The 14258-nt window shown below is 35.1% G+C and overlaps 1 protein-coding gene across 1 annotated transcript in view; it reads right to left on the bottom strand.

Annotated features, from left to right (window-relative positions):
- Positions 1–251: 251 nt before the first annotated feature.
- Positions 252–14258, bottom strand: part of LOC138304664 (probable imidazolonepropionase) — a 35467-nt gene continuing 21460 nt past the window's right edge. The window contains exons 2-9 of the mRNA XM_069244853.1: positions 3869–4149; positions 3409–3515; positions 3149–3213; positions 2166–2443; positions 1710–1935; positions 1046–1264; positions 739–899; positions 252–466 (exon numbers count right to left, since the gene is read on the bottom strand). Of these exons, the coding sequence (XP_069100954.1) occupies positions 379–466; positions 739–899; positions 1046–1264; positions 1710–1935; positions 2166–2443; positions 3149–3213; positions 3409–3515; positions 3869–4017 (1293 nt within the window). The 5' untranslated portion in view covers positions 4018–4149 and the 3' untranslated portion in view covers positions 252–378. The remainder of the gene's footprint in view (positions 467–738; positions 900–1045; positions 1265–1709; positions 1936–2165; positions 2444–3148; positions 3214–3408; positions 3516–3868; positions 4150–14258) is intronic.

Here is a 14258-nt window from a genome sequence, read left to right as displayed (position 1 = left end):
TTTTTGAAATTCAGATACATTAGATAGTTTACTTATAAAGGTTGTTAGCATTCTGTTTCCGTTTCCTTGTTTCACGGAGACTAACAATGCCAGAGAACAGCTGGTAACCTAGTAACAAATGCTGAGTGCACCGTATTATATTATAATTGTATTTGACCCATTATAGACTCACAATAACCTAAAGCATGCGCTAATCACTGCAATTTGTTTGTCAAGCTGTCTGAACGATAGCTGCATGTTTATCATTAGTGATGATGATATAAATTTATTTAAACAATCAAAACATGTTCATGTTCTTTTTTTTTAAAACTTTTATCAAAACAATTGTACAAAATAAATCAATAATACATTATAGTATTGTATGAGTGGTATTAGAAATCATTTTTCATACACGACATTTCCGTCACACACAACAAAATCAATGAGATCGTTTTGGAAACCAAGTTGGTATATAATGTGCTCCCATCTGAAAAGTAATTAAAAGAGACATATGTAGCTTACACAAACATAACAAAAGGGTAGTGTTAAAAACTATCAATGATAAGAACTAAAGATGATTACTGAAAATCGAACAGAGGTGAATACAAGTAAAAGAAAGTTTGCACTCGCGAATATAAGGAATTGAAATGGATTATATCACATACTTCATTGCAGTTACTATCATGAAATGTATTTATCATACCGCAGTTCCATTTACCACCAAATAGCACTAAACGAAACGAGCTCCTCAGTTTTTACCTAGGAGCGTCGATGATGACCATGTTAGCACGCTTCCCCTCTACCAAAGACCCGTGGGTATCGGCCTTTCCCAGAGCGGCAGCAGCATTTAGAGTGGCAGCAATCAGCACTTCCGGCATGGACATGCGCAATATGACACAAGCCAAATGCATAACGATAGGCTAGATCAAGAAAAGTATAACGTTAAATATTTTCGGAATTAACATTCAAAATGAAAAACGTTGTCTTGGAAAAACGAATGCAAGTCAAAAGTGAACCTGTTTCTACACTTTGTATTTGTAATAAAGACAATTTACAACAAACCTACCATTGAAGAACAGAAAGCGTTTGGGTTGAAATCCGACCCGAGAGCTACAGCCATCCCTGCCTCTATCATTTTGCGGACCGGTGGTGGTTTGAGGCGGAGTATGTAGGCCGTTGTTGGGAGGACTACTCCGATAGATCCAGCTTCCACCATGGCAGATATCCCCGCATCCGATATCTCCTCCAAGTGACTTATCGCTAACGCTCCAAGTTCGGCGCCCATCTATGAAATCATTTAAAAAAACACATATTTAAAGGCATTTTTACTGAACAATCCTGAAGACAACAAAATCCTCATTATCACTCGTATTCGAAAAGTATATTGACCATGTATTTGATCATACCGATATGGATAAAAAAAAACGCATGTAATTAACATATATGCGCTCTTTAATTTATCAAGACTTCATCAGTATGGTACTACATGTATATATGTTAGAGTCGATTCACTCACTGTTTAGCATCGAGATAAACTTAATCGACATGAAAGATCGAGGTGATAATTATATTTCTACGTATCTTTACCAGGACATTTGATTCACTGATAACTGTTTTGCATTACCTTTTTGTATAACTTTTGAGGAGTCATCACTATTAGTATGTATCAAAAATAAAAGGGTTCATGAAAGATAATAGGACTTTTGTAACTGCAAAATAGATAACCCTACCTTAGCTCCATCTAGGGGATGTAATTCGTCACCGTGGAAGTTTATCTGCAGACCGATATCTTTGCCAGCAGTAAGAATCCGGCGAGACTGATCGATATCGAAGACACCCTGTTCACAAAACACATCTATATTATCTACAGCTAACTCCTTCCTGTCCATCAAATTCCGGATACAGGGCAACTGGACAGACATGACGTCGTTTGTGGCGTCCTCTGAATTACCTCCCCTGAGAACATCATGATTTAACATTTTACAGACCGCATGACACAATAATTTCAATAAAATTTAATTGATAGAATATTTCAAATAAAACCATAAGCTTATCCTATCATTTCAGTGTTATAATACATTACACACTTTATTTAATTGGAATATCAATTTACATTTTGATGAAAGTCATGATCAGTGAAATGTAATAATTTTACAAGTATAAGCTTGTCAAAAGGCTCCCCTTACTTTGGTACTGCGTGAGCACCACAGAATGTTGAGGAGATTCCAATAGGAAGGTCCTTCCTCGCCCTGTCAATCACTCTCAGCATCTTTACTTCCGTGTCTTTGTTTAATCCATAACCACTTTTACACTCCACCAAAGTAGTCCCGGATTTCATCATTGAATTCAGTCTTTGTTTCAATTTGTCATAAAGTTCATCCTCGGAAGCTTTTTGGGTGTGTTCTACGGTGTAATGTATTCCTCCGCCAGCTTTGTGAACTTCCATGTAGGTAGCACCAGCAAGCTGATCAGGACACAAAACGGCATCACACGGTTACATAGCATTGTACTTATCAATATAAACTCGTTTCTATTATTTCAAAGACAATATGGTGAATGATATAAGAATAATGCCAGTTTTCTGTATAATGTGACCCAGATCACATATTAGTACTGTGGGTTTACTATCCCGATATCCAGAAATTTATTCTAAAGTGAGGATTATAGCTCTCCATTGCATTGTATATGGTATCCTCATCGAATGATTATTAAATGTAGGACTTAGGGGTGGTTTTCTTACTTTTTCTCTTCTGGATTGACATTGCCTTATGTTTGGTTTTAAATTGAGATTCACTTGTGATGGACACCAAAGCATAAACGTTACTGTTTCAACTTGGTATATTGAAGGAAATGTACAGCTTGTTATTTGACCGGGTAGCCAGAGTGTTCTGTTTAGCATGAAGTAAGGTAGCATAACTTAGGAAAAGACTTCCCTAACACAAAAGAATAGGACATCATAGCTCTCACACCCAAAACATAAGCACACCAAACCAAAACAAATCGCAATCAGAGATGACAGTTCTGTTAAACAATACAAACCAGTACTCGTCATATTTCTTCAACTGATGACTGTTTCATATTTATTATCACTAGATATAATGGGTCGTTTTTCATCAGTGCCGACTTATTTCTCACCACTACTAACTGACAGCTGTACTTCTCTTCTCACCTTCATTGCGAATTCGTGGACACGGTCTCCAGCCCACACTGGGTGCGTGTGTGCATCTACAAATCCTGTAATGTTAAAGTTATATTTATCATTTAATTTAGACATTGATTCAACGGTAGTGGTTAACATCAAACATATACTTTTATTATATGATACAATGGTCTTTCATACAGTCCAAACTTATCTGTGTCACTTTAGATTAACTTTGTCTGTCTAAACCTCTCACTATAAAGTAAAATACCGAGAAGTCGTTATCTTACCAGGCAGCACACATTTTCCAGAAGCATCAATGACGCATGTTGATTCGTTTTCGATGAATTTCCGTTTCCGTTCCGATTCCTTTCCGATAAACACAATCTTGCCGCAACTGTTTGGAGAACGTGAAAGGGTAACATGGAAAAATACATATATTCATACTGTTATACATGTACACTGTAACAATTTTCCTTGTTTTACTGTTTTTGTTGTAGGCTCCATTAAATGCACAGACCACATAAAAACTACGATAAATATCTAGTATAGTTTTAGCTGTTTTACATGGAACCAAAAGGTGGGAAGTTAATGATTATTCACTTATGATATATCAGGGTTATTTCCCTTCGTTACACTCCGCCAGTACGAAACGAAGGGAAGTAACTCTGATAGATCATAATGCAATATCTAGAAAATCAATGAGAGCTACATATGGAGACTTTTTTGTTTTGACCTAAGATGACCTACCTGTCTGACACGACGCTTATACCGTCCCCATTCTCCTCCTGTAGTGTGTCTATCTGCTGCATACCCTCTCCACACACCTTCACGGTCGGGGTCCCCCTCACCTGTACTACCTGTCGCGCATTCCTAACAATAAGTCTCACGTCCGCCATCTTATTCTGATACTCTATAAACAAGAGGTTATTGTCGAGATAAACTCCAGATAACGTGTGTCCAATCGTAGACGACAACAACAACTATCCCTGGATAGTGTCAACTTTATACATCCGTCCATATTGAATAACCTATAATGAGAAAGTATATACACACCTGAAACAGTTTTCTTGCATAAAAAAATAAAACTTTGGTTTGGGCGGATATGCAATTTTTGACAAGAGGCCATTAATGGATCAAATACTAGCTTCTTGGTTAGATAATCAGCTCTAGGTTTTATCATTGATACATGCGCTACAGATTCCATACACTTGGACATTTTAGCTGTCCATAGGTCGTTCTTACATGTACTATTAGAGGACTTAATTAAAAATTTCTAAAAGGGTATACCTCATTGTGCTTAAAGATATACAAATGTATGTGTAATCTTGAATGTTTATAATTCTCCTGTTCCTGTTAATTTAATAGATTTAACTAATTAAGATTTGTATTAATTAAGTTCACGAGTTAAATCTAATTAGGGTTGACAGTCTTATATACGCGTTGTTTGTATACCAGAGACGTGGGTCATGGTGACCAATGACCGCTATATTTATCTGTGTATCTAGGCCATGGTCCTCGTAAGACCTGTCACCACTTTTACTCATAGTACTATGTGTATAAATCTCGATATCTTAAAACGACATTTTGTCATGAGATAAATCAATATATCAAATGTAATTAATGGAAACAGGTGAACCTTTAATTTGTGAAATTAACCACGAAAAACACACAAAACTTAATTCAATATTCTACCATTCTAATATACAGTATGTATCTGTAGTCGTTTTCCGTTACAAATACGTACCTTGAGTTTAACGTACACTGTATTATTTCATTGCAATGTAAACTACAACAAGATTGGGCACAAGTTTTTGCAACTTATAACGATGACACATCAATTGTTAAAATTGTGATAAATTCATATTTAAAATTATTTAGATTATTAGTATCTTTATTTCACCCAAAATTGTAGATTACATAAAGAATGACATTTAAAATGAAAACAATTAAAACAAAAAAGAAAAAGGGGGAAAAATATAGATATTTTACAAAATATGTACAAGTTCAAGTCAAATAATGATGAATTAGTTTAGATTTAATAATAGCAATAAAGATCGCCTGCTTTCAGGAGTCTATACAAAAAATACATTTCCTAATCTAAACTCCTCTAAAGCACTGTTTGAGAAATCATAGGCAAATTCTTTACCCAACAATGTATGACATAAATCAAAATCTGTTAAATTATGAAGCGATGACATGAATTCTAATCCAAAATTATTCACCAAAAAACACCAGTACTCGTCACATGATCATTAAAAAGCATTCCAAAATATTGACATTATTCTATACAATTTGATATTCGTGAGTTTACACAAACATTCAAAATACAATGTACATGATTATTATACTGTTGGAACTTTACAGCGAGTTCCGAAAGAAAGTGCGGCCTATTTTTAGGGTGAATGCATTTGAATCTAATAAAATATATCATTTGACATACGTTCTAGACGTGATCTTTCATCAAAGTAACCATTTTATCAACAAGTTTTTGCTATTGTTTTTTACTAGAAGAAGTACCAGATACAATGAGTATTTTCGTAATATACTTATGATGTCTGGTATGAAACCTTGTTGTTTCCGTGCATTCAAAAAATAGGTAAAAAATCTGGTGGAAAAAAAATTGTGAATCAGGAATCCACCATCCATGGCAATAAACCCAACCGAGCAATTATACACACATGTCAGTCCTAGTCTTGAACACATCTGACAATAAAATTCTGTGCTCGTTTTAGCATATTTATCTCTGCGTTATTAGGAGCAACAACTCACATTCGAATAGAGCAGATGGATAGATCTTAATTTTGGCCAGTTTGGCAATAGTTGCAGGGCTAAGAGCATTAGGATGAGCACATGACTTTAGAAGTGATATAATACCAGTTTTTAACTTACAACATGTCCTTTAAGTCCTTTCGACTTTATTTCTATAGTCATTTAACAATATACCAACGTGTTTGATTTCATTAACTACTGGTAGAACGCAATTGTAAAGTAAAATGATAGATACATTGTACTTTGTGCGTTTATTAGAACGTAAACCGCCACTTCCGACTATAATTTTTACATATGTTTACCATATCTTGCAAACTTTGATAATTTGTACTTAAAGGACACAAATCGTCTGTTTGAGTGGGTAACCTTCAGATCAACAATCAATGTGCTTTTACCACATTTTTCGATTTCGTTTAATAATTCATTGATGAAAATCAGATACATTTTGGAAGAGAGCGACCCTTGTAAAATTCCTCTTTCCATTAAAACACTTTTGGACATTATTTTTTATACGTTAGACAACTCTTAACATTGTTATACATTTCCTTGAGGATAATCCACACTCTGCCTATAAGCCCCATTTCATGAATTTTGTAGAGCAGACCTGCGTGCCACACAGTGTTAAACGCCTTAGCTAGTTGCTGTCTATAAATGATACATAAACATTTGAATTGTGTTCTGAATTATAATTATTACATTCAAATTAAAGGATTTACATAGACTTCATAGACTACATAACTGGTTTTGGTTTTAAATGAGGGGAAATGTTGCATATTTATAAAATTAATCGATTTATTATGTTATAGGTAATTGGGAATCAAATAAGTAAACAGATAATTGATATAAGTAATGGAATAAGGAACTTAGAACTACAAATGGAATGTAGGAATTAAATTTCATGGAGATTTGGTATAAAATGTGTGTCACAACATCTCGAAACGTTTAAGGGACACTTCAGTCAGGCTTATTCTATTACATAACCATGAAGCAAAATATGGCATAAATGTATTGTTCTGTATTCCTTATGAATCATATAATAAAAAATATTGACAAATTACACGACTTTGTTATGGATTTGTATTGATACCGTCGACATTCCAAGTGGTATAGCAATACATGTACGATTAAACATGTACAATATTTACGCTGTAGCTACACCCGAGCCAACACCGCATAAGTTAAACATATGCAATAGATAATCACCGAAGAGTAGAATTATGTATAATGGAACTCTTGCCCTTTAAATTGCTTTTGTCTTATATGCTAAGATAGGAGAATCCAGAGTATATAATATCAAATGAATAATTTAGTTTTTATTTTTTTATTTTTTATTTTATGTATAACACAATGCTTCTATTCATGTGACTGACGTCGACAGATAAATGATACTCTAATGTAATTATATATGTAGAAAAACATTGATTTTGATTAATACCATTTCCCTTACAATTATATTTTTGTTTTGTAGGTGCTTCACTCACAGCGTTTGAATAAAACTGCACTTACACCATGGATTATCGTTCAGACAGATGAGAAAGTTTTAGCAGCTCACTGTAACTGCATGGCCGGTTAAGGACAGACTTGTACCCATGTAGGCTGTAGCTTCAATCCTTTTTTCATTTGAGGCAATAGAAAAAATCCGCAATTCCGGACAGTGACAGATGAAAAAGCTTTATGGTTACCAGCTAGTGTGAAAGGTGTAACATACAGCAACATTGAGGATATTAACTTTACATCAGCGAAATTTAAAAAAGGCAATAAAACGAAGGCAACAAAAACTGACTGAAAAAAAAATGAAAAATAAAATTGCAGAAAATCTATTGTCCAATCAAATTACATGAAATTAATTGAGTGTGTGAGAGGGTATAAATAAAAGAGCAGTTAGACCAAATTTCATTATACAGAAGATACCGGAACGAGAAGCATCAAAACATTTGGTATATATATACAGCTAAGGAAAAGGTAAGTTTCAGCACAATTAGTAACAAAGTGTTAGGTATTTGTCACGCATGAAATAGGTGTCCTGGATTAGGGCGATGTCACAAGTCCACAACGGAAAGAGGGCGGTTTAATGTGATATCCAGGAAGCTCTTTCCGACTGAAAAAAATAATGTGGACCCTTTGGTTGATACCAGTTACTGGTGACACAGTAGCTTGTGTTCTTCGCACAAACGCCATAGGACTCCTGTCCTTTAATCAGACAAACTTACACATTTATGTAATTTAATTATAGTCAATAAATAACAAATTATTTAGGATTTATTGTTAAAATTAATTAAACACAATATAATAATTCGATATCAATGAACTAACATAAGAACGACTGAGGTGTTTGTCACGAATGAATTAGGTGTACTGGATTAGGCCGATGTCACAAGTCCACAACGGAAAGAGGGCGCTCTAATGTGACATGTCCCCGCAATATCCGGGAAGCTCTTTCCGGCCAATAATTCATCTGGGCCCTTTTGGTGATGCCAGTTACTGCTGACGGTAGTTTGCGTTCTTCGCACGAACGCCATCAGACTACCAGTTCTTTAATAAGTTATTAGCTTATCTGCACGCCAGGGTTGGGGTAATTAAAAATGTAATTGTAATTAATTGCAATTAATTACATTTTTTCAAGTAATTGAAAGTAATTTGTAATTAAGAAATATTTCAATTACATGTAATTGTAATTAATTACATTCTGAAAATGTGTAATTAACAATTACATTTCAATTACTTTTCAATTACATATACATATATATTTACTAATGTCTAATACTAAGATGTAAGACATGTATTTGGCTAGATAGAAATTTAAACAGGTAACATATGTGAGGCAGTGACCACAGTAGACAAGTACATTTGTATCTGTTTTACCTGTAGTTTACCCCTCCGGCAATATACAGGTGTGAGGTGTGAACACATCGCCTGTGATTACAACTCACAAAGGTCTTGCTTATATAACACCTGTTGATCACCTAATTAGCATATCTAATGAAGGCAAAAATATAGATGATAGCTCAGATTAGTCTTCAACCGCCTCCTGCCAAGAAAATTAAAACAAAAGACTTTTTCAGTTTTCTTCCCACTACACCCTCACGAAAGAGACACAACTCAGGTCTTAAATCCAATGAAGTAGACATCTACACGGGTACATTGGTGAATATTGCACAGAGAAATGTTGTGACCCATTAAAGTTCTGGAAAGATAATTCTTGCAGATTTCCAAATTTGTCTATTATAGCTAGCAAGTACTTACATGTAGCTATACCAGCCACTTCAGCTCCAGTAGAGAGATTGTTTAGTGTTGCTGGCAAAGTATATCGACCAGACAGAAACAGACTGTCTGATGATAATTTTCAAACTAAGTCTCTGATGATAAAATACAATTCAAAAATATGAATACCTGGTACGGTACCAGGTATTCATATTTTTGAATTGCATTTTATCATCATCAGTGTATGAAAAGTTTTAAATGTATATTTTTATTGAACCTATTTTTATTGGACCTAGGTCCAATAAAAATGTATGTGTAAAACTAATACACCCTACCAATACTCAATTGTAACTTGCGGTTTATGTGAAGCACGTGTTCTATCAGACTTTACTGATAGTGACATATATATGTATAAATGCTTCATTATATGACTATACAAATGTGTATAAGTTATTAAAAATAAACATATTAAGAAAATGTAATGTGTAATTGTAATTAATTACTTTTTGAAAGTAATTGTAATTGTAATTAATTACATTTACAAAACTGAGTAATTGTAATTGTAATTGGGTTTTGAACAAGGAATTGTAATTGTAATTAATTACATTGCAATGTAATTGACCCCAACCCTGCTGCATGCTTCAAGATATATTTTAAACGAAATACTTAAAACATTCTTCCAAACGTTGTATTAACCGATCACAAAAAGGAATGACGTTATTCGTTAGAAATGGGTATAAGTACAGGTGTATAATTTTATATTTACATTCCATGTTGCATTCGCCTATATATCACTAGTATACCAAATTGTAGGATATGAGAGTATGTCTGCAATTTATAGTGATGAGGTCTCTGTGTAGGAATACAAGCAATGTAAACAAACATGGCCGCCAGTAAACAATAAACATAGCTAGTAGCCTATCATCACATAGTATTTGTATTCGAAATAATTAAACTTTAAATTCAAAATGTTGGCATTAATGAAATTAAAATGAAAACCAAAATAAAAACATTTAAAATTTGCAGTAATCAATATTTGGACGCTTTCCAAATACCAAATTAATTAAAACGTCATAAAAGCATCGTCCAGCGTCTTAGAACGTCGTCTGCTACTGTGTCCGGAACGCCGGAGGAAATTAAAATCTAGCCTTCTTTGATTGGAAAACACAAGGAAAAATACTGCATTGGGCTTGAGTTGAGAGTTTTTCAAGGTACCTGGTAAGCTTTTGACTGTTTGAAGTATAATTACACCGTGTAATTTCGAGATAAACTCAGCTTAAACTGATGGAATGTTCAACTTAATTTGAAGACAATCACATCGTTTGAGCTTTACACAACATTAAAATGTACTCAGCAATACTGATTTCGGAGTGACTGTAATACATGTGCCTTCCGAGAACAGAAATTAAATTGTAGTGTTGTGAATTTGATGATTAAAGGGGAATAACCCTTACTGAGTACAGTAGACTCTACATCACTGCGAATGTCTTGGGGGAGGCACTCGGCATGGTATTATGCCGAAGCTAGGCTAGACCGAAAAAAAGACGACAGTGCTAATGAGAACCAGCTTTATCACAAGAACTCTTTGATTAATATCGACAGATATCTGACAGACTGATAGAAACCTAAAGAGTTCATAAAAGCGAAACCAGGCACACTCAATATCCTACAAAACTATCATAGAAAAGTCAGATTTAAATAAAATTGCATCTTACCTTTATAGTGGCACAAAAATCCCATTATCCTACGTCAACATATGTGTTTTAAATAAATCACTTTGTCCACTTTGTCTCTAGCGGAATAGAATTCCATCATCAGCTAAATCACCTCAGCAGCGTCCTTCCCCAAGCGCTGATTCGGAACCACATCACTACCATTGTAGGATATCTACATTGCGCGATATTAACTGTCACATCAAGAGATATAATGTTTAAATATTTTGAAAGTGTATGTTAGTTTGTAGATTTTTAGGTATTATAGCTAAAATAAAATTTGATGTGGCGACATTCAATTTATCTGTCACCCAAATTGTATTCATATTGACTATATACTACAATTTGGTAACTGTTTATTGCTTAAAGACTTTCATTTCACCGAAGACCTTTAGTAAGGAGCACACCGGTATATTTTGTTCTATTATTGTAGAAACTTTGGAGACACGAAAAGCTATGGATAAAGAAAATGTTCTGACTAAGAAAGGAAAATGGATGTGTACTAACTGTAACTGATCATTTGAACATAAAAACTCTAACCAGATATAAGACCGAGCATGGAGATAAAAATTAAATTGTGACAAGTGCGACAAAGAATTCGGGAGAAAAGATAGGCTTACACGACATAAAATGATGCACGATTAACTTCTACATACCTGTTGTGGAAAATCATTTTGGAGAAATGACAAATACCGTAAACATTTGGATAGCCATATTACAAACCAAACAGGCGGACAGGATAACAAGGAGAGCGGTCCGACATTACTCCCAGATACTACTTTAAGGCATGCTAACGATGACCAATGTTCGGGGAAGGCGTTTGGGGGAACCGTCAAAGTTGTAACCATTTCTGCTGAGATTCAAGCCAAATTACACACAACGACATTCATTCAGCAACAAAACAACGCCACAAAGAAAATAATTGAGGAAGTTGTTGTTTGGGGTAGTGTCTAGTGGTTCTTATCCATCCAAGTCAAATTTTCAAAACCAAAAGGAGACACAGTAGAACGAGTGACGCCGCATTTCCTTGGAAAATACCAGATTACTTTAAACTCACCTGACATCGATGAGGGTATGCGAGAATATACGAAAAATTCAAACATCCTTTATAGATTACCAGCGACAGGGTAGTAACTGGATATTGGACAAGGTGATTCAATTGCAGTTACATTTTGGAAGATACAAGCCCCTTAAGGGATCTAACTATATCCCTCTCCCGATCACGCCATCATCAACGTTCAAAACAAGGATAAGAAGTGTTTCATGTGGTCAGTAATTGCTGCATTACCCCAGTCAAGAAAAATTCTCAGCGTGTTTCTAAATCTCTTTCACACCAGCAAGACTTGCATTTCGATGGATACCTTTCCGGTGAAAATAACCGACATTAGTAAATTCGAAAAACTCAACAACATCAGCATCAACGTCTTAGGGTTCGAAAAAGGATCACTTTTCCCTCTACAAAGCAAAGATATGGCCGACACGTGGATTTACTGATGATGTCAAATGGAAGAAAGTCTCATTTTTGTTGTTTTAAGGACCCGAATCGTCTGTTGAGCGATCAACATTTACATCTTGCGCAGTATTTTCATTGTGTGTACTGTCTGCAATGATTTACCAAACAAAGGATTTTAGAAGATCATATATCCTACTGATAAAATAAAACTTCCAACAGAAGAGAAAACATGGCTGTTCTATAAGGACGTGAGAAAACAATTGAAGGTACCTTATAGTATATATGTGGATTTCGAGTCATTCCAGGTGCCTATAGAGAGATGTGAAGTCGACCCAGACAAACCCGCGAACGAATAACTGTAGGAAAGGATGATTTGTCTTGCCACAGTAAAACATTATGGCGGGATCTGGGAGACTATGGCAATCAGCATGACTGCTTAGATCATTATCATTCATCCGAAAAACTCTTACCAAATATTAGAAACAAGGAGAAGTATGTCATACATTATCGAAATCTGAAACAATATCTTTCTCTTGGCATGAAGCTTACAAAAGATCACAGATAATTAGCGTTCAAACAGTCACCTTGGCTGAAGCCTTATATTCATTATAACACTCAAAAAAGGAAGCAATCTCGAAACAGCTTTGAAAAAGACTTCTATAAGCTGATGAATAATAGCGTTTTTGGAAAGACTATGGAAAATTAAGGAAGAGAATGGATGTCAAACTTGTCAAGAGCGAGAAGAAGGCCATGAAATTAACATGTAACCAACTTTCTAAGATTTTGGAATCTTTTCGGAGGATTTGGTTGGTGTCCACATGATAAAATCAAAACTATATTTGAACAGACCTATTTACTTGGGATTCAGTATTCTCGATAAAACATTGATGTATGACTTTCAAACGAAAATATGGATGTAAAGCACGTCTTCACTTTACCGATACCGAGGGTTTGGCCTATGTCATCCGGACAGAGGACAATTATCAAGATATGTCAGAAGACAAACATTTATTTGACACTTCATATATTGCACATCCCATCCTCTCTACAGCATGGAAAATAAAAAAGGTATTTGGGGGAAATGAAGGAAGAAACCTATGGAAACCCGATTCATACTTGTGTAGGAATAAAAGCGAAAATGTATGCCAACACTTACAATCGTAAAGACGAAAAAAATGGGAAAATGTTAGAAACAAACATAGAATCGAAAAAGGCGAAAGGGATTAAAAAATATGTCATCGAAAACCATACCCGTTTCGAGCACTACAAAGAACCAGATCAGAAGTTACAAAAGAAAATCATAATGTCTACAATGAACCAGATCAGAAGTTACAAACATCAACTTTTTAATGTATCTTTAACCAAAAGGGTCCGTTCGCCATTCGACAACAAACGATATTTGCTTGCCGATGGCATCACTAGTTATGCTTACTGGCACTGGAGAATATCAGGAGAGTGACCAAACATATACGCAGATCACTCGAGTACCACCAAGGGATTCCATTGGATTTAGACCAGGATTCATTCATTGGTCCAAGTATTAGAAAGTTGGTGATCTTGGATGAATTCATGTCGACAGCAAGCAAAGATCCTCGTATTAACAAATTATTTACGGAGGGTAGTCATCACAGAAATTTGTCCGTTCTGGCTATCAATCAAAACCTTTACTACAATAAGGATTCAAGACAGAGAAGGATTTGCCATTATTTTGTCTTATTCAACAATCCTATCGACAAACAGCAGACCATGACTCTTGCAAGACAGATGTACCATGGGAATCATGAATATTTGATGAGGCATTTTAAAGAGGCTACTGATAAAACTTTCGGTTACCTACTAATCGATCTAAACCCATCAACACCCGAGTCATCATGCATGCGCAATGATATATTTTCCGAGCGGTCTATAAAAGGACCAACAACGACGATCTTCTTGAGGCTGATACTCTGACCGTGCAGAAGTATATCAAGCAGCAGCAGCAGCAGCAGCAGCAGCAGCAGTA

Source organism: Argopecten irradians, chromosome 12 (genome assembly GCF_041381155.1).
Source record: "Argopecten irradians isolate NY chromosome 12, Ai_NY, whole genome shotgun sequence".
In the NCBI taxonomy this organism is placed as follows: Eukaryota; Metazoa; Mollusca; class Bivalvia; order Pectinida; family Pectinidae; genus Argopecten; species Argopecten irradians.
Note: the sequence above shows the minus strand (reverse complement) of the source record. Positions and strands in the feature narration are given on the sequence as shown.